Raw genomic sequence first — 19,133 nt, forward strand, 5'->3', positions numbered from 1 at the left:
TCAACACTGCTTATCTTGACTACTCTTGGTTATTCATAGACGTTTCAATATTTTCTGTTGTGACAACCTCACTCCTGCAATTTCTAATCTGGAAATGGGTGCAGGACTTTTGGAAGGATAGGAACTCAGCTCTGTTTTACTGGTACCACTAAACTTCTGTTAGCGCAGCAGGCAATTCTTCCAAAAGAAACCATTCAGTCCCTAACTCTTAGAAACAAAAAGAAACAACTGACTTTCATTTAACTTGGAGACATAACCCCGTCCCCTCCCTTTTCTCTCTCTCTGCGACACACACACACACACACACACACACACACACACACACACACAAACACACAGAGTTTTCTCGGTTCAAATGTTTGTAAATTATTAAAACAACTTTAGGGATGTACCGTATACACATTTGTATCACACTTTATTGACTACATAAATTGATGGAAAACATCATATCGTTCCAAAACACCGATCACATATCCTATTTCATGCCTTTTTTCATATGTTTTGTAGACGTAACGCTACCCAAACATAATAAATCACATCTGATTGTGAAATCTTTATTGCAAAGTGTTGTCGACCGATTTCAGTTAATATGTTATACGATGAAGCATACCTGATACGTTATTTATAAGTGAGCGTGTTGTTATGCGTTAATGTATTTTCTATGACCATATAACATGTAATATCAGACGGAACATAGTATCCGTTGTACCACTCCATTGCCTGTACGATGTTTTTTATTTAGCAGCATGATATACTGTACTTCATCTTGCATGTGTACAGATTCAAGGCTTTACTTCGCCTGTGATAATTGACGGTTGGCTGCAAGCACTGGACTGATTTAGCTTAAATTTTATACTGTTTGACATTCTGTATTGTGCATTACAAGATGCTAGTTTCAAAACGTCAGTAGAAATCGGTTGACAACACATCGCATTGAATGTTTCATATGTAGAATGACCTATTTAAAACTTATCACTATGCCTCTTCAGTCTTGAAAGTTTGTGACATCACAAAGAAGACAGTCTTTATATACAGGTTAGAGATTTATCAGTTTATCACCACAGGTATGAAACTAAGAAAGAAAACAATAACGACAAGCAGGCGAGGAAGAGTTGGTTGGTGTTTTTGTAGCCACTGTTGCAGTAATCGGTTGTACAGATTTCGCAGTCGACCACTTCCGAGTTTTTAAACTGCGTTACCAAGTTTTTAAATGAGCAAGCATCTATCACTTCGCTTTCCACAGCGCACGCCCTCTGGATATACAATTTGTTGTCCTCATAATCTGCAAATAAAAGTAGAATTTTAGCACTTGAAATTCCTCATGCAAATATACATTACAGTATTCGTCCAATATTAAAGCCAACAATAGTCTGTGAGGTTGGTAGTTAGGATGTTTTTGTTTATAACTCAGTTGTACTTATTAAGTTTCAAAAATTGGGTTGTTTCACTTTTAAAAAAAATCGAATTTCTAGACATGGTGTCTTTGAGTTAACTGGAACCAGCTCCTCACATATTGAAACTCACTCTTTATAAACAGTTTCAGATGGTTGTCAGAGCAATGAATAACAACAATAGTTAATAGGCAGTAATGTAGAAGCTGCGTCGCTAAGTCCGGGTTACGTTTGGTGGATTCTAAATGTACCATGACTGTATGGGATTTAGTTTACAAATAGTGAAGTTATAATGTGTGCCCAGATGAAAAATTATATGTAAACAAATTTTAGTAACAGTATTACAATTACAATTCGTGTAGAACAGTACAACTACGCATTATACCCACTGACATAGATACACTGATCCCAGTGCGTAGGAAGGTAGTGGACGGGTTCAGTAGAGAAACTCCTGGTTTGCTGATGGATCCTTGGCTGTAACACCTTATCAAACGTGAACCTCAGACCATACAGAGGAATGTCGTTGGAAGAGGACCTAAAGAGTTTACAGGTGGTAGGTTGGTGATGTGTCGGCATTGGCGCGGCAATGTACTAGAAAAGTAATAAGGGGGGAAGAAAAGAGGGTTAATGGAACCGAGTTCTGGATGATTTAGGTAGTTGAAGGTGTTCAGTATGAGAGAAGAATGGTGGGAATTTGATAAGATGGAAAAGGATCAATGTGGGCGAAGGTAGACGGATGCAGAAAGCAAAGGCTGAGCGCATGACACTAGAGAATTGGAGGGGACCGATAGAACGTAGGTGAAACGGATATCCATGCACCATGCATTTACGTAGGGATGTATGGGTTGCCTCAAAGTTTCGTCAGTGTGGAGGACAGCGAAGGAGCGTAATCTCTAAGTTCGCCCAATTAGTAGTTTTAGTACTTTTAGTCTACTGTGGGCCCACTGTTCGCTGGTTTGTAGATAGGGTTTCCATTGTAAGTTAGTGGTCGAGGGATAGTTTAAAAGGTTTTATTGCGCTAGTTAACTGGATAGGATGGATATGATGGTGAGGTAGTAGTCATGGAGGCGGAAGCTACTGGTCGTGGGAATGGCTTTTAGATCAGAGAAGTGGCATTCTCTCGGTGTTATCATCGTCGGGATAGTAATTAGAGTTGGAAGGGCGTGTATATAGGAGAGGGAGAATTCTTACAGGTGTCGATAGGTAATGTGGCCGTCACCGGGGAAAGTGTGATGTCGTCAGCCATACGACCACACCGCCTCCCGAGAGATCGATCCGCCGGATGCGATTCTCTCGATAAACGGAACAGAAGAACGGCTGTGTTAGCCAAAGAGTACACAGCCAGTCGCAGTACTTATGCTCGCCGCAAGGCTTCACGTGCAGCAGGAGAGTAGTGCAGTTGTGCCAGTCTACAGTTCGTAGACGCGCTCAGTGGTCAGCCAGCGCCCATGTTAGTCATCGTCTGCAGCTCAGTCACTGCTGCCATCAAGTCTTTGTAGCTCCGTTCCAAGTTAGTCTTAAAATTCACCGGATTCGACATTCAAGATTAGGAGAGATTAAATCGTCATTGCCAGATTTGTGAATTGTAAATTAAGTCATTCTACAGACGCTTAGTCCAGTAGCGTCTTCTATAAATGTCAACCAACTGTCATGGACTACAGCAAAGTTAAGTTATAAATACTTTCTTATTTTTTACTCCTGCTGATTAATTATGTTTTCCTGTTGTAGCTACCAAGTAGTCTTGGCATAGTAGAACCCACGTTTCCATCTCCTTGGCTACCTCATATTTACCACCTCATGTTGAAGGACTCGATTATGGTGGAAGATCGAGAGCCATCAGGAAGTGTGGCGTTTTTTTTTTTTTGAGAATTACTTATTTTACACTGAACTGACAAAAGTCATACGATATCATTGAAACGGGCCGCCTCCTTTTGCCCAGCGTAGTGCAACAACTCGACAAGGCATGGACAAGTCGTAGGAAGTCCCCAGCAGAAATATTTAGCCATGCTGCCTCTATAGCCGTCCACACTTGCAAACGTGTTGCAGGTGTAAGATTATAAGAATTTTTGCACTAAATGTCCTATCGATTATGTTCCATAAATGCTGGATGGTATTCATGTTGACCGAACAGGGTGGCCAAATTGTTCTCTCGAATTGTCCAGAATGTTTCTCAAACCAATCGTGGACAATTGTCGCCTGGTGACATCAAGCACTGTCATCCACTAAAATTCCATCGTTGTTTGGGAACATGAAGTCATTAATGTCTGCAAATGATCTGCAAGTAGCCGAATATAACAATTTCCAGTCAATCATCGGTTCAGGTGGCCAAGAGGACTCAGTCAATTCCGTGTAAAAACAGCCCAAACCATTATGGAGCCAGCACCAGCTTGTACAGTGTTTTGTTGACAACTTCGATGCATGGCTTCTTGGGGTCTCCGCCATATTTGGACTCTACCATCAGCTCATACCAACTAAAATCGGGTATCATCTGACCAGGCCACGATTTTCCCATAGTCTAGAGTCCAACTACACTCCTGGAAATTGAAATAAGAACACCGTGAATTCATTGTCCCAGGAAGGGGAAACTTTATTGACACATTCCTGGGGTCAGATACATCACATGATCACACTGACAGAACCACAGGCACATAGACACAGGCAACAGAGCATGCACAATGTCGGCACTAGTACAGTGTATATCCACCTTTCGCAGCAATGCAGACTGCTATTCTCCCATGGAGACGATCGTAGAGATGCTGATGTAGTCCTGTGGAACGGCTTGCCATGCCATTTCCACCTGGCGCCTCAGTTGGACCAGCGTTCATGCTGGACGTGCAGACCGCGTGAGACGACGCTTCATCCAGTCCCAAACATGCTCAGTGGGGGACAGATCCGGAGATATTGCTGGCCAGGGTAGTTGACTTACACCTTCTAGAGCACGTTGGGTGGCACGGGATACAGGCGGACGTGCATTGTCCTGTTGGAACAGCAAGTTCCCTTGCCGGTCTAGGAATGGTAGAACGATGGGTTCGATGTGGGTTTGGATGTACCGTGCACTATTCAGTGTCCCCTCGACGATCACCAGAGGTGTACGGCCAGTGTAGGAGATCGCTCCCCACACCATGATGCCAGGTGTTGGCCCTGTGTGCCTCGGTCGTATGCAGTCCTGATTGTGGCGCTCACCTGCACGGCGCCAAACACGCATACGACCATCATTGGCACCAAGGCAGAAGCGACTCTCATCGCTGAAGACGACACGTCTCCATTCGTCCCTCCATTCACGCCTGTCGCGACACCACTGGAGGCGGGCTGCACGATGTTGGGGCGTGAGCGGAAGACGGCCTAACGGTGTGCTGGACCATAGCCCAGCTTCATGGAGACGGTTGCGAATGGTCCTCGCCGATACCCCAGGAGCAATAGTGTCCCTAATTTGCTGGGAAGTGGCGGTGCGGTCCCCTACGGCACTGCGTAGGATCCTACGGTCTTGGCGTGCATCCGTGCGTCGCTGCGGTCCGGTCCCAGGTCGACGGGCACGTGCACCTTCCGCCGACCACTGGCGACAACATTGATGTACTGTGGAGACCTCACGCCCCACGTGTTGAGCAATTCGGCGGTACGTCCACCCGGCCTCCCGCATGCCCACTATACGCCCTCGCTCAAAGTCCGTCAACTGCACATACGGTTCACGTCCACGCTGTCGCGGCATGCTACCAGTGTTAAAGACCGCGATGGAGCTCCGTATGCCACGGCAAACTGGCTGACACTGACGGCGGCGGTGCACAAATGCTGCGCAGCTAGCGCCATTCGACGGCCAACACCGCGGTTCCTGGTGTGTCCGCTGTGCCGTGCGTGTGATCATTGCTTGTACAGCCCTCTCGCAGTGTCCGGAGCAAGTATGGTGGGTCTGACACACCGGTGTCAATGTGTTCTTTTTTCCATTTCCAGGAGTGTTTATGACCACGAGCCCAGGAGAGACGCTGGAGGCAATGTCGTGCTGTTAGCAAAGAAGCTCGAGTCGGTAGTCTCAGTCCATAGCCCATTAACACCAAATCTTGCCGCAAGGTCCTAACGGATACAGTCCTCGAATGTCTCACATTGATTTCTGGAGTTATTTCACGCATTGTTGCTAGTCTGTTAGCACAGACAACTGCGCGCAGAAGACGCCGCTTCCGGTCGTTAAGTGAAGGCCGTCGGTCACTGCGTTGTCCATGGTGAGCGGTAATGTCTGAAATGTGGTACTCCCGGCACGCTCCTGACGCTGTTCACTTGGGAAACCTTTTCATATGAATCACCTGAGTACAAATGACAGCTCCGCACTACCCTTTTATACCTTGTGTACGCAATACTACACTACTGACCATTAAAATTGCTACACCACGAAGGTGACGTGTCACAGAAGCGAAATTTAACCGACAGGAAGAAGATGCTGTGATACGCAAATGATTAGCTTTCCAGAGCATTCACACAATTTCGGCGCCGGTGGCGACACCTACAATGTGCTGACGTGAGGATAGTTTCCAACCGATTTCTCATACACAAACAGCAGTTGACCGGTGTTGCCTGGTGAAACGTTGTTATGATGCCTTGTGTAAGGAGGAGAAATGCGTACCACCACGTTTCCGACTTTGATGAAGGTCGGATTGTAGCGTATCGAAATTGCAGTTTATCGCATCGCGACATTGCTGCTCGCGATGATAGAGATCCAATGACTGTTAGCAGAATATGGAATCGATAGGTTCAGGAGGGTAATACGGATCGCCGTGCTGGATCCCAACGGCCTCGTATCACTAGCAGTCGAGATGACAGGCATCTTATCCCTATGACTGTAACGGATCGTGCAGCCACCTCTCGATTCCTGAGTCAACACATGGGGACTTTTGCAACACAACAATAATCTGCACGAACAGTTCGACGACGTTTGCAGCAGCAAGGACTATCGGATCGGACACCATGGCTGCGGTTACTCTTGACGCTGCATCACAGACAGGAGCGCCTGCGATGGTGTACTCAATGACGAACCGGTGTGCACGAATGGCAAAACGTCATTTTTTCGGATGAATCCAAGTTCTGTTTACAGCATCATGATGGTCGCATCCGTGTTTGGCGACATCGCGGTGAACACGCGTTGGAAGCGTGTATTCGTTATCGCCTTACTGGCGTATCACCCGGCTTGATGGTATGGGTGCCATTGGTTACACGTCTCGATCACCTCTTGTTCGCACTGGCGGCAATTTGAACTGTGGACGTTATATTTCAGGTGTGTTACGATCTGTGGCTCTACCCTTCATTTGATCCCTGCGAAACCCTACATTTCAACAGGATAATGCATGACCACATGTTGCGGGTCCTGCACGGGCGTTTCTGGATACAGAAAATGTTCGACTGCTCTCCTGAACATCACATTCTCCAGATGTCACACCAATTGAAAACGTCTGGTCAATGGTGGCCGAGCAACTGGCTCGTCACAATACGCCAGTCACTACTCTTGATGAACTGTGGTATCGTGTTGAAGCTGCATGGGCAGCTGTACCTGTACACGCCATGCAAGCTCTGTTTGACTGAATACCCAGGCGTATCAAGGCCGTTATTACGGCCAGAGGCGGTTGTTCTGGGTACTGATTTCTCAGGATCTATGTAATACCCGTTTGACATCTGCATTTCTTCTTGGAGTAGCATTTTTAATGGCCAGTACTGTACCTCTATCTGTATATATGCATATCGCTAACTAATGAATTTAGTGACCTCACTGTATATCATGTTATGTGGTTGTTGTATTTATTTTTGTTTTTCGCATGTTGTCCAACAACTCGAAGATTTTACCGGTGCTGCTAGCAGTTGAGAAAATAGGCACTGGCTTAAAGGTGTTCATATATTTCCGAGTACATTAAACTGGCCCTAGTTGCGAAGTACTACTGTGCACACAGCGGCAAGCAGCCGACGATGCCTTCCCTTCACGGCTCCTCTCCCCTCAGTAGTCGTAATGCAGGGCTGGCACGCCTCCTGCCGTTCTAGGCAGCCACTGCGCGAATAGTCCGCGTATCGTGCTGGAGCCAGAAGTGGGACAGCGCTATTTGTGCATTCATGGATTGTACGCAATAGGAGTTATTCCCGTCTCTAATGACCTCGTTGTCGACGGGACGTTAAACACTAATCACCACCACCAATAGGAGTTATTCCAAACGAATGTCGTCAGGAACTGAAAACTTGTCGGAGAGATAGGATGGAAGGTCGTCAGCTTGCTCAGGTTATCAGGTACAATATGATGATGTGGAGGAGCTGGTAGTGAGGGATGGACTTACTTTTAGTGAGTCGATGACATGCTTTCCAGTATTCATAACGTGTAGGTGTCTTCATTAGTTGAAACTTCCGGGCTGAGAGGCCGTGGTCGGTCTGTAAAACTTCTTCTTTATGACGTTTCGTTGCCAACTGCGGGCAACATCTTCCTAGGCGAGGCAACGACTGACTGCCACACCACGGCTTCTCAGCCCGAAAGTTTTAACTAATGATTTCCAGTACTTGTAAGAGTCAAGTTATAGTGTAGCATCAAGGCTGATGCATGTCTGTCGCCAGTCTCAGTGTTTTTTTTAGTATTTAATGAGTTCCTGCGGCGTGTCTGTGTTTTTCTGGTGGAGTGTGACTGTATCCCATCGTAATCGCCGTGGAGGAGCTGTTTAAGTGACGGGATTCTCGGAGGAGGAGTATAGTTTGTGGAGGGAGGGTGAGGCAATGGCGATATATGGTCTTGGTAGAAATAAGGAACATCATCAAATTGCTGGAAGGTTGGTGGATAGTTTCCAGTTCTGGATATCTATAGATTCTCTGTAGTCATTTTAGTTGGTGTGGTAATACTGTTGGAGGGATATTGGGATGGGCTCATAGGGAAGAGGTACCGTGTAGGGAATGGTATGTGGGACAGGTGATGGTCACTTCCAATTGGACCAAGGACTGCAGCACTGAGGCTTTCAAAGAAGTAGGGAGATGCTGAGACGGCATCTGTACTGATGTTACTTTCAGTATTGGTAAGCTTTTGAATGTTGCCAATGTCATCTTGGAGGGAAATATAAGCAGACACTACTGCGGGAGTTCTGCAGAGGATCTGCTGTGGAAGTCCAGGCAGAAAATACACGTTCCATGTGGGTGAGGGAGGGGGGGGGGGGGGGTCAGAGGGGATGAGGTAGTTAGGACGGATGTAAATGGTGGCACAGATAATATATGGTGGCACAGATAACAGCTAATGTTTTGAAGACTACGGTAAGGTTAGCGTTATCAGTGGGAGAGTTGTGAAAGGATTGTGGCCGATTGCGACTCCACCTCTGGCGAAGGTAAGGAGATTATCTGTACGGTGTAGCATTTAGGGAGAGGTTCAGATGGTGTGAAAGGGTTGGAGGAAGGTTTTATTTTCGCCACACACATGTCGAAAATCAGCACATATAGTCTTGCACATCGCATACTACATACAGGAAAACATTTTGTAACACGTCATATAACTATACTGCTGTTAACTGGCAGCTTCTAAGTCCTTGCTTAATGTATCTAGCAGCACATCATGTCCTTCCACTTTCATAGATGTAAAAGACAGCCGTTATAAAAACGAGGGCATAATAACGCTGAATGAATGTTTTAAGGAATATATCAGATGGAGTGAGAATAATCCACCCACATTCTGCAAACTCCTGAGAGAAAACACCCAATCTGCGTTAGACATTAAAAAAAAATCAAAATTTTACTTGGAGCTAATAAGCCCATGAACATTTAGGAGGACATAGAAAAACATGGGCATCTGAAAAAGCAATAATTGCAAATATTAAATGAGCAGGCATATTTGCGAAACGAGACGTTTTTGGGCAACTTTAGTCCAATTTCAAGTATCCTGTGAACCAATGAACGTAAGCGACTACTTTTACCGTCACATCTGGCAGTGTTGCAGGACCACCTTGTATGTTGTGTAATAGTGACTGTTGTATTGTATTATACACTCCTGGAAATGGAAAAAAGAACACATTGACACCGGTGTGTCAGACCCACCATACTTGCTCCGGACACTGCGAGAGGGCTGTACAAGCAATGATCACATGCACGGCACAGCGGACACACCAGGAACCGCGGTGTTGGCCGTCGAATGGCGCTAGCTGCGCAGCATTTGTGCACCGCCGCCGTCAGTGTCAGCCAGTTTGCCGTGGCATACGGAGCTCCATCGCAGTCTTTAACACTGGTAGCATGCCGCGACAGCGTGGACGTGAACCGTATGTGCAGTTGACGGACTTTGAGCGAGGGCGTATAGTGGGCATGCGGGAGGCCGGGTGGACGTACCGCCGAATTGCTCAACACGTGGGGCGTGAGGTCTCCACAGTACATCGACGTTGTCGCCAGTGGACGGCGGAAGGTGCACGTGCCCGTCGACCTGGGACCGGACCGCAGTGACGCACGGATGCATGCCAAGACCGTAGGATCCTACGCAGTGCCGTAGGGGACCGCACCGCCACTTCCCAGCAAATTAGGGACACTGTTGCTCCTGGGGTATCGGCGAGGACCATTCGCAACCGTCTCCATGAAGCTGGGCTACGGTCCAGCACACCGTTAGGCCGTCTTCCGCTCACGCCCCAACATCGTGCAGCCCGCCTCCAGTGGTGTCGCGACAGGTGTGAATGGAGGGACGAATGGAGACGTGTCGTCTTCAGCGATGAGAGTCGCTTCTGCCTTGGTGCCAATGATGGTCGTATGGGTGTTTGGCGCCGTGCAGGTGAGCGCCACAATCAGGACTGCATACGACCGAGGCACACAGGGCCAACACCCGGCATCATGGTGTGGGGAGCGATCTCCTACACTGGCCGTACACCTCTGGTGATCGTCGAGGGGACACTGAATAGTGCACGGTACATCCAAACCGTCATCGAACCCATCGTTCTACCATTCCTAGACCGGCAAGAGAACTTGCTGTTCCAACAGGACAATGCACGTCCGCATGTATCCCGTGCCACCCAACGTGCTCTAGAAGGTGTAAGTCAACTACCCTGGCCAGCAAGATCTCCGGATCTGTCCCCCATTGAGCATGTTTGGGACTGGATGAAGCGTCGTCTCACGCGGTCTGCACGTCGAGCACGAACGCTGGTCCAACTGAGGCGCCAGGTGAAAATGGCATGGCAAGCCGTTCCACAGGACTACATCCAGCATCTCTACGATCGTCTCCATGGGAGAATAGCAGCCTGCATTGCTGCGAAAGGTGGATATACACTGTACTAGTGCCGACATTGTGCATGCTCTGTTGCCTGTGTCTATGTGCCTGTGGTTCTGTCAGTGTGATCATGTGATGTATCTTACCCCAGGAATGTGTCAATAAAGTTTCCCCTTCCTGGGACAATGAATTCACGGTGTTCTTATTTCAATTTCCAGGAGTGTATTTGTGATGCCACTGTGATTCTTAAAGTGTCATACTAGTTAAAAAAAGAACACAGAGATCGTTTTATCTCTGACAGAGAAGAATATAAACAAAGCGCCTCTATATACTTTATGCAGGAATAACAAAAGTTTCTGGTTGTACGAGGGTTGACTGAAGAGTAATGCCCCCTCCTTCGTAACTTTTCAACAGTTAGAACATTGGAATGCAACAGGTACTGGCTTGTTCCGTAGCCTCTTCTCTACAGCTCCAGTTGGCAGGAAGCCTTAGCATTGGGCGGTTGTGTTGTTACAGTGTAAAGTATGGAACCCTGCGCAGACGGTCAGTCACTGCGGTTTAAGACACTTGCAGTCACTGAATTCTTGACAGCATAAGGTGTCACCCCAAAGGAGACTCATCAGAGAATGAAAGCAGTTTATGGTGATTGTTTTGATGTGAGTACTGTGCGTCATGAGGCGATTAAGTTTAAAGATATTGAGGAGGGAACATCTGACCTGCGTGACAAACGTTGGACGTCCTGCGACAGTAACCACCGTGTTTCACAAACACAATTTTGAGAGATTGATTCAAGACGATAGTTGTATCACTCAGAGAGAAATTGCAAGCACCATCGGCATTTCACAAGAACGTGTGGGTCACATTATTGCTTTGCTTGGCTATCGGAAGATCTGTGTACGATGGGTACCCCGGATGCTGACTCCTGAAATGAAAGGCTTGAAATTTGCCAGGAACTCCTCTCACGTTACGAGAGTGAAGGTGACCCCTTTCTCCATTCAGCTGTGACAAGAGGCGAAACGTGGGTACACCATTACGACCCGGAGACGAAACGTCAGTCTGTGGAATATCAATACAAAGACTCGCCCCCAGAAAACGAAATTCATGACGCAGCCCTCAGCTGGAAAAATCATGGCCACAGTGTTCTGCGACGCAGATGGTGTTATCCATGTTGATTTCCTTGATCCTAGAACAACAATAAATCCAGAGCGTTACATCACAACGCTGCGAACTCTGAAACGACGGCTAACAAGGGTCCGAAAGGAAAGGGAAATGCGTTCCTGCAGCATGACAATGCCAAACCACACACTTCACGTGTCATCACGCAGAACTTCAGAGACTGAATCTCAGCACCGTATGGCATCCTCCATACAGTCCAGATTTAGCACCGTCTGGCTTCCATCTGTTCCTGACAATGAAAGACGATCTGCGGGGACATCATTATGCTTCTGATGAAGACGTTGAGAGAACTGTGAGACTGTGGTTGCGGAAAGTGTGTCGACTTCTTCCGTGACGGCTTCAGAAAACTTGTTCATCATTGGCAGAAAAGTGAATATTGATAATTGAAGATCACATTCTAAGTATTATTTCTGCTTTTGATTTATTAAAATATTCCCATCCAAACCCAACTAACGACGGCGGAGGCATTACTTTTCATTCAGCCCTCATATTAAAGACGTTACTGTAAAAAATTTGAATATGTTTGGGTAACATAAGATTTTTAAGTAAGTGTCGAAGTGGTTTTAGTATTATACGAACTAACGAACGCAGGGGACACTTTTTAACTTAGTGACATTAAAAAAAAATGGTTCTGAGCACTATGGGACTTAACATCTGTGGTCATCAGTCCCCTAGAACTTAGAACTACTTAAACCTAACTAACCTAAAGACATCACACACATCCATGCCCGAAGGAGGATTCGAACCTGCGACCGTAGCAGTCTCGCGGTTCCGCACTGAGCGCCTTAACCGCGAGACCACCGCGGCCGGCGGCAGTGACATATGACAACGTTGCAGAGCAGCATTGTGATCTGTGTTCTGGGCAGCGATTGTACAATAGTTTATTATGCTGATGAAATTATTGTGAATATTTCATTTTAATTTTGTTCTTTACTGTTAGTTCATCTCCCCTCCCCATATGGCCGGCCGCGGTGGTCTCGCGGTTCTAGGCGCGCAGTCCGGAACCGTGCGACTGCTACGGTCGCAGGTTCGAATCCTGCCTCGGGCATGGATGTGTGTGATATCCTTAGGTTAGTTAGGTTTAAGTAGTTCTAAGTTCTAGGGGAGTGATGATCACAGCAGTTGAGTCCCATAGTGCTCAGAGCCATTTGAACCATTTGAACCTCCCCATATGGGCGCAGGATGGACTGCCAGTGGTACAGTATCTGTCTTCAGCCAAAGAGCTTTATCGCATAAATATTGACGTTACAACAAGATTCAATGCTGCAACTTTTAAAACGTTTCTGAAACATACAGGAAGATGATAGTATGAAGCTGTTTACATAAAACAGAATGTTACTTTTTGTGGGTTTTTGAAAATTAAAATAAAAAAGTCGAACAGGTTTACACAAAAGGGAAAAACAGGTATTGAAATCATTTTGAAAAGGTCGGTGACGACAGTACTTTCGCTAAAAAGCTGAATCCCCTGTACTGGAGAGAATTGGGTGTGGGAAGAGGGAAAGATGGACGTTTTGTGGAGGAGAAGAATGTAGGTGTATTATATGTAGGCCTTCAGGTGGTATCTATGGAAATGGATGTGTGGGTGGTGAGCATGTGAAAATGATGAAGAATTTAGTGTGTGGGCAGGGCCATGGGATCAAACAAGAAGGGATCGGGATGGAGGGAGAGGAAAGAGGGAGGGTAGAACCCTGACGTGGAGTGGAGTATGCGACGGTTGGAACTTAAATAGTGGCAACTATTTATTCACAACCGATACAAAAGAGTTACATGTTTGGACCTGTTACTGTCCTTCAAAGTAGTCACCAGCGTTGTGTAGAACCCGTTGCCAGCGATGTGGAAGGTGTAGTATACCGTTAGCAGAGCCTGTTCTGTTGATGGTGCGAATGGGGCGGTCGACTGCCTGTCGAATCTCTGGAACACTTCTGAAGCGAATGCCACGAAGTGTTTCCTTCATCTTCGGAATCAAATCAAAGTCACAAGGACTTAAGTGCGGGGAGTATGGTGGATGGTACAGTACTTCCCAGTCCCATCGACTGAACAGAGCAGCCACACAGCTTGCGCTGTAATGCGCCCGCGCATCGTCGTGAAAAAATGATGGTTGGGTTGCGTACAAAGTGACGCCGCTTCTTTCGCAAAGCTGGTCGCAGTTGAAGCTCCAAAAACTAACGCTAATACTGTGCATTGACAGTCTGCCGCAGAGGAACGTAATGCGTTACGATAACACCATCACAGTCGTACACGAGAATCACCATAACTTTAGACCGGTCCATTCGCACCATTAACAGAACAGGCTGTGCTAACGGTATACTACGCCTTCCACATCGCTGGCAACGGGTTCTGCACAACGCTGGTGACTACTTTGAAGGACAGTAACAGGTGCAAAAATGTAACGCTTTTTTATCGGTTGTGAATAAATAGTTGCCACTATTTAAGTTCCAACCCTCGTAGTTAAAAGGCTGAATAAATATGGGGCGAATTTCATTGTTTGGGTGAGTGACTTGCTTGAAGTTGTGTTGGGATAGGATATGTAGTGAGTGTAGGTCTACGGATGGTGAGACATGTTTGTAAAGGCATGGCAGCTTACCAGGGGCAACAATGGGGTTATTGGAATTTAATTTGGGGATAGTGTAGTAAATGTGGGGGAGATCGATTTGGATGTGGAGGGGTGAGAATTTGATGAGATGGCAAAGGAACCACGTGGAGCAAGGTAAACGTATGTGGAAAACAAAGGGAGTGTAGACATTAAAGGATTTACAGAGACTGATAGAACTTATCTGTAGTGGATATCCGTGTTTGCGTAGAAAAGGATGGATGATGGATCAGATCAATATTTTGTAGGTGTGGAGTACAAGGATGGCGTGTGGTCACTACGTTTGGCCACTTAGTAGTTTTTAGCAGTTCTGATATGCTGTGGGCTTTCTGATGGATGTTTAGTAGGTGACATTTATGTGTTAGTTGCCGGTCAAGAACTAGTCCAAGAGATTTTGTTGTATTGGTTAACTAGACTGCCAATAGGCCCAAGCCACATCCACTAGTTCATCTCCTTTAATATGCTGATGGTACTGCTTTCCTGGTCCTTCACACTACACTCCATAAATCCCAACGAGCCCTCCAAATACACCGGAGTTTAGCTCCTGGCACAACAAAGATCAACTCTTCAATAATGACTTACGCCTCAACGTTTACTACCATCCTATTCAGAAAACTAATACGCTGAAATCCCTTGGACTAAACATCTCTACCAACAAAAAGTCCACAATGGACTAAAACTACTAAAACCATTAACTGTTCGAACTTGGGGATTCTACTGCTCCATTATCCTCCGCATCTACAAGACTTTTATCTGACCCATCCTTCCCTGTGCAAATGTTGCATGGTTATCTTCTTCACCTAATTTCTATCAGTCCCACCAAAAAGCTTCACTTCACCATGTTTTCCACATCCAATAATCTTTCCCTGTGTGGATTCTCTACCATCTTATCAAATTCCTACCCATTCTCATGCACATCGAACTCCTCTGCGTATGTTGTGTTGTACGCAAACTAGATTCCAATAACACCATTGCTTCTCCTCTGATCAAGAATCCTGCTATGCTGCTACCGCTTGACAAATTATTCCCAATGTCCATAAATCTACACACATTCTATGTCCTATTGCAACGCAACTTCAACTGACTCCCACTCTCAAACAACAAATGCGCCCCGATACTAAAAAAATGTCGTGTGACTAGGGCCTTCCGTCGGGTAGACCGTTCGCCGGGTGCAAGTCTTTCGATTTGGCGCCACTTCGGCGACCTGTGCATCGATGGGGATGAGATGATGATGATTAAGACAACACAACACCCAGTCCCTGAGAGGAGAAAAACTCCGACCCAGCCGGGAATCGAATCCAGGCCCTTAGGATTGACGTTATGTCGCACTGACCAGTCAGCTACTGCCCTGATACTTATCTGTCCTGTCAACTATATCTTTACCAAACTATTCTTTCCTTGCTTTCTTCCCACTATCCATCCTAACCCCACTTTCTCCCCCAAAAGCCATCCACCCACCCACCCACCCGCACCCACTCTCTCTCTCTCTCTCTCTCTCTCTCTCTCTCTCTCTCTCTCTCTCTCTCACACACACACACACACACACACACACACACACACACACACACACAGAGAAAGACACACACACACACAGAGATAGATAGAGAGAGAGAGAGAAACACCCAAAGTTTCCTCAGTGAATGTCCTTCAATTTTTTTGGGAAAAGTATTTTAAATACCTATTTTTTCTTCTATCTCTACTTATTAGTCTTTTTTGGTTTCAATTAAAAAAACGAAGAAAAACAACATTGTATTCTGTGTAAATAGTATCATACAATCGCCTTCTTACAAATTTTAAGTTTACTGCCTTGAATCTTGTTGTAATGTCTTAATATTTACAGCCTTTTGGATGAAGAACTGGATATTGTACAGCTAGCAGCCCACTCATGCCTACGTGGGGCGCGGGAAGGGGGGGGGGAGCGGAATGGGGATCATAGGGGGGGGGGGGTGAAATAACAATAAAGAAAATATGAGTGTGAGAACAAGTATGTAGCACCAAATTATTTTAAAAGATGTCACAGACGCAACTGTAAGTAATGCAACAGCAATTATAATAACCAAGGTGTAACTGTGTCATTATAGTGAGACACGTTTTTATCTTGTTAGCATTGTTACTACAGACATTTGCAAATGGCCACAGGCCCAATGCAGCACGTAATATAATGTAATATACGATGAAGTAAAGGTTACCTTGTATAAAGAATTTGACAGCCTGCAATGGATATTAAAAATATTTTATCATTCAAAAATAATCGTCTGTTTCTTTGGTTACACTGACAGGTCGCAATCATACCTCTGTAAGATCGAAGAGCTGTTACTGCTGAATGGTATACAAATTGTTTTCTGTAAGTCCAGGGATGAACCGAGAAAAAACGATCGAAAGGTTCTCATCTTTCTTCAAGATGACAATACCAGCTGTCAGACAGCACATCAAACTATCGGTTATTTGACGGAGAAAACATGGAACTAATTTCTCATTGCCATTATATGCTTGATTTATCGTCTAATGACGTCCTTTTTTACTCTACTATCTTCCACAATTATTTTTTTTTTACTTTACTATCAAACAAAAATTCGTTGGGCAAGATTTTAATTTCATCAAGAAGCTATTGAATGTTGCCAAAAATATGTTTTGAGAAAGCAACGTAAAAGTGGAAAATAGTGCTTCCTGAATCCGCTGGAACGCATGAAAACGTGTATAAATGATAACACTGAATATTTTGAGAGATAATAAAACAGTCTGTACTAAAAATGCTATTACTTCATTATAAGCTTAGAAGGCGGCCCTTGCACCTGATACAACGAACAAATATGAAACTATCATCAACCTGAATGAAACTTTCACCATGCAGAGCACTGTGCGTCATTAAAATTCCTATGGGAGTAGGTGTGTGCCATACCAAGACTCAAACCAATTGAGCAGTATAAGCATTGTCCGTGAAACATAAGGTTCCAAGTTTGAGTGCAGCGTGTCGTGATTGGGCTGGGAGGAGGGGGATATTCAGTTCGAGTTTTACGAATGTTTGTGATATTCGGAGATGTTTAACGTGGATCACAAAGCTAAGGTATTTGATAAATAATTTGATAAAAACAGTAGAACAACGAAATTGAATAACCATTTCGTAAAAGAGACGCGCAAGTAGATGCGACCGTCAGAACACAGTGTATGGCGTTGAATAATTTGGAGGGAGGGATAGAAACTGGTTGGAATGAATATCCAGGTGGCAAAGCAGAGAATCGTTCACAATCAGCTGACGACGTAGCGTGTGACAGTGAAATCCAAAACCTGCGCGCATCATGCCTGGGAATGTGCCTGTTAATCTGTTACTCCGAGAAAGGTTTGAAACATCACAAAACACAGCTTTTATTATATACATCATGGATTGTTTCTTAAACTTAATTATGGCGGGTCACGTACCTTTATACGTAACCTTGATGCAGACGGAATGACCCTGTATTACTTGCAACGCCAAACTGCCCAACGTTGATGTTTTCCCACATTTATCATATCCCCTTGGGCTGTGTTCACATGTTGGGTCATTCGATGAACTGCATACGTAACAACGCAGACTTTCGCCTGTAACAACAGAGATTTTAGCAACAACTTTAAAAAGTATTAGGCTCAGTAATTACCACTAGTGAATACTTTAGCGTTTAAAACTAGTACAGTCTTGAGGAACTCTTAAATTATATTAGGTACACAGAATGAAGAAAAGGCGCCGTACTTGGAGATTGACATGCGATTTCTCATCCAGATTCAAGGCAACAATTTATATAGCAAAATGAGATCGGGTGAATTTTGAAAACACATGTATGAAAACGAGGAGCTGACAACACTATCACACAGTGCATCTTAATATACAGAGAAACATGTATCACCACATGCTACTGAACCATCTGTCGCAACTCGCTGCGTAGACTGTTGCGACATCAAACTCACATCCATCTTGGAGCTATGGTTCGAACCCTCATCGGGGCTCTGTTTTCATTTTTTAGGCGTCCGTTCCCCAGTTCTCGTCGTTTGTAAGAAGAACATCATTTTGTCGCACTATAATTACCTAGCACATGAGTGGGATCCATTCAACTGAATGCATCTTTCTACTAACAATGCAGCACCCGACTATACCTGATACTGCCAAGTTAATGTAGAGCGGCTTCTCCGTGGAGTACACAGACGATGAATACATCGATATGCGTTGGCGCTGGGTGCATCCAATAACCAAGCTGCTGCTGCTGCTGCTGCAGCCTATGCGTATATTGCACGTTACCATCAAAGGCACCATCCCGAGAAGAATGTTTTTGATCGTCGGTGTAACGCCTTCGGAAACTGGTAATCTTCGTCCATAAGTAATGGACACAAGTCGTCCAAGGACTAGACGTACTCCACAAACAGAGGGCGCGATTCTTGAAACCGATCACTAGTCACCTCGGCAAAGTATCCGTGATATTTCAAGGCAGTTCCAGATATCTCAAAAATGGGTTATTTGTTTCATGATGAAGAACTGCATCCATGTCATTGCACATCGACTCATCACTAGTAGCCAGACGGCATTCGACGAGTACAGACTTGTGAGTGGCTTTTGCACCAAGTGGAAGGTAACTAACATTTTATAAACAACGTGATGTGGACTGGCGAATGTAGCTGAAGGTATTTTCAACCTTCACAACAGCCGATATTGGGTGGAACAGAACCCACAAGTCACTTAAGTACATGGCTTTCAGGCACACTTTAACATAAACTTGTGGGCTGCAATCGTGGGAGGAGTGCTTTTGGACCCTTACCTATTACCAGAAAAGTCGAATAG

At 45.4% G+C, this 19,133-nt stretch overlaps 1 protein-coding gene across 1 annotated transcript in view; it reads right to left on the reverse strand.

Moving 5' to 3' along the window:
• Window positions 1-398: 398 nt before the first annotated feature.
• The window catches only part of LOC126336645 (uncharacterized), a 49,586-nt gene continuing 30,851 nt past the window's right edge, over window positions 399-19,133 (reverse strand). The window contains exons 2-3 of the mRNA XM_050000568.1: window positions 17,747-17,905; window positions 399-1,282 (exon numbers count right to left, since the gene is read on the reverse strand). Of these exons, the coding sequence (XP_049856525.1) occupies window positions 1,056-1,282; window positions 17,747-17,905 (386 nt within the window). The 3' untranslated portion in view covers window positions 399-1,055. The remainder of the gene's footprint in view (window positions 1,283-17,746; window positions 17,906-19,133) is intronic.

This window comes from Schistocerca gregaria, chromosome 2, assembly GCF_023897955.1.
Source record: "Schistocerca gregaria isolate iqSchGreg1 chromosome 2, iqSchGreg1.2, whole genome shotgun sequence".
NCBI classification, from domain to species: domain Eukaryota; kingdom Metazoa; phylum Arthropoda; class Insecta; order Orthoptera; family Acrididae; genus Schistocerca; species Schistocerca gregaria.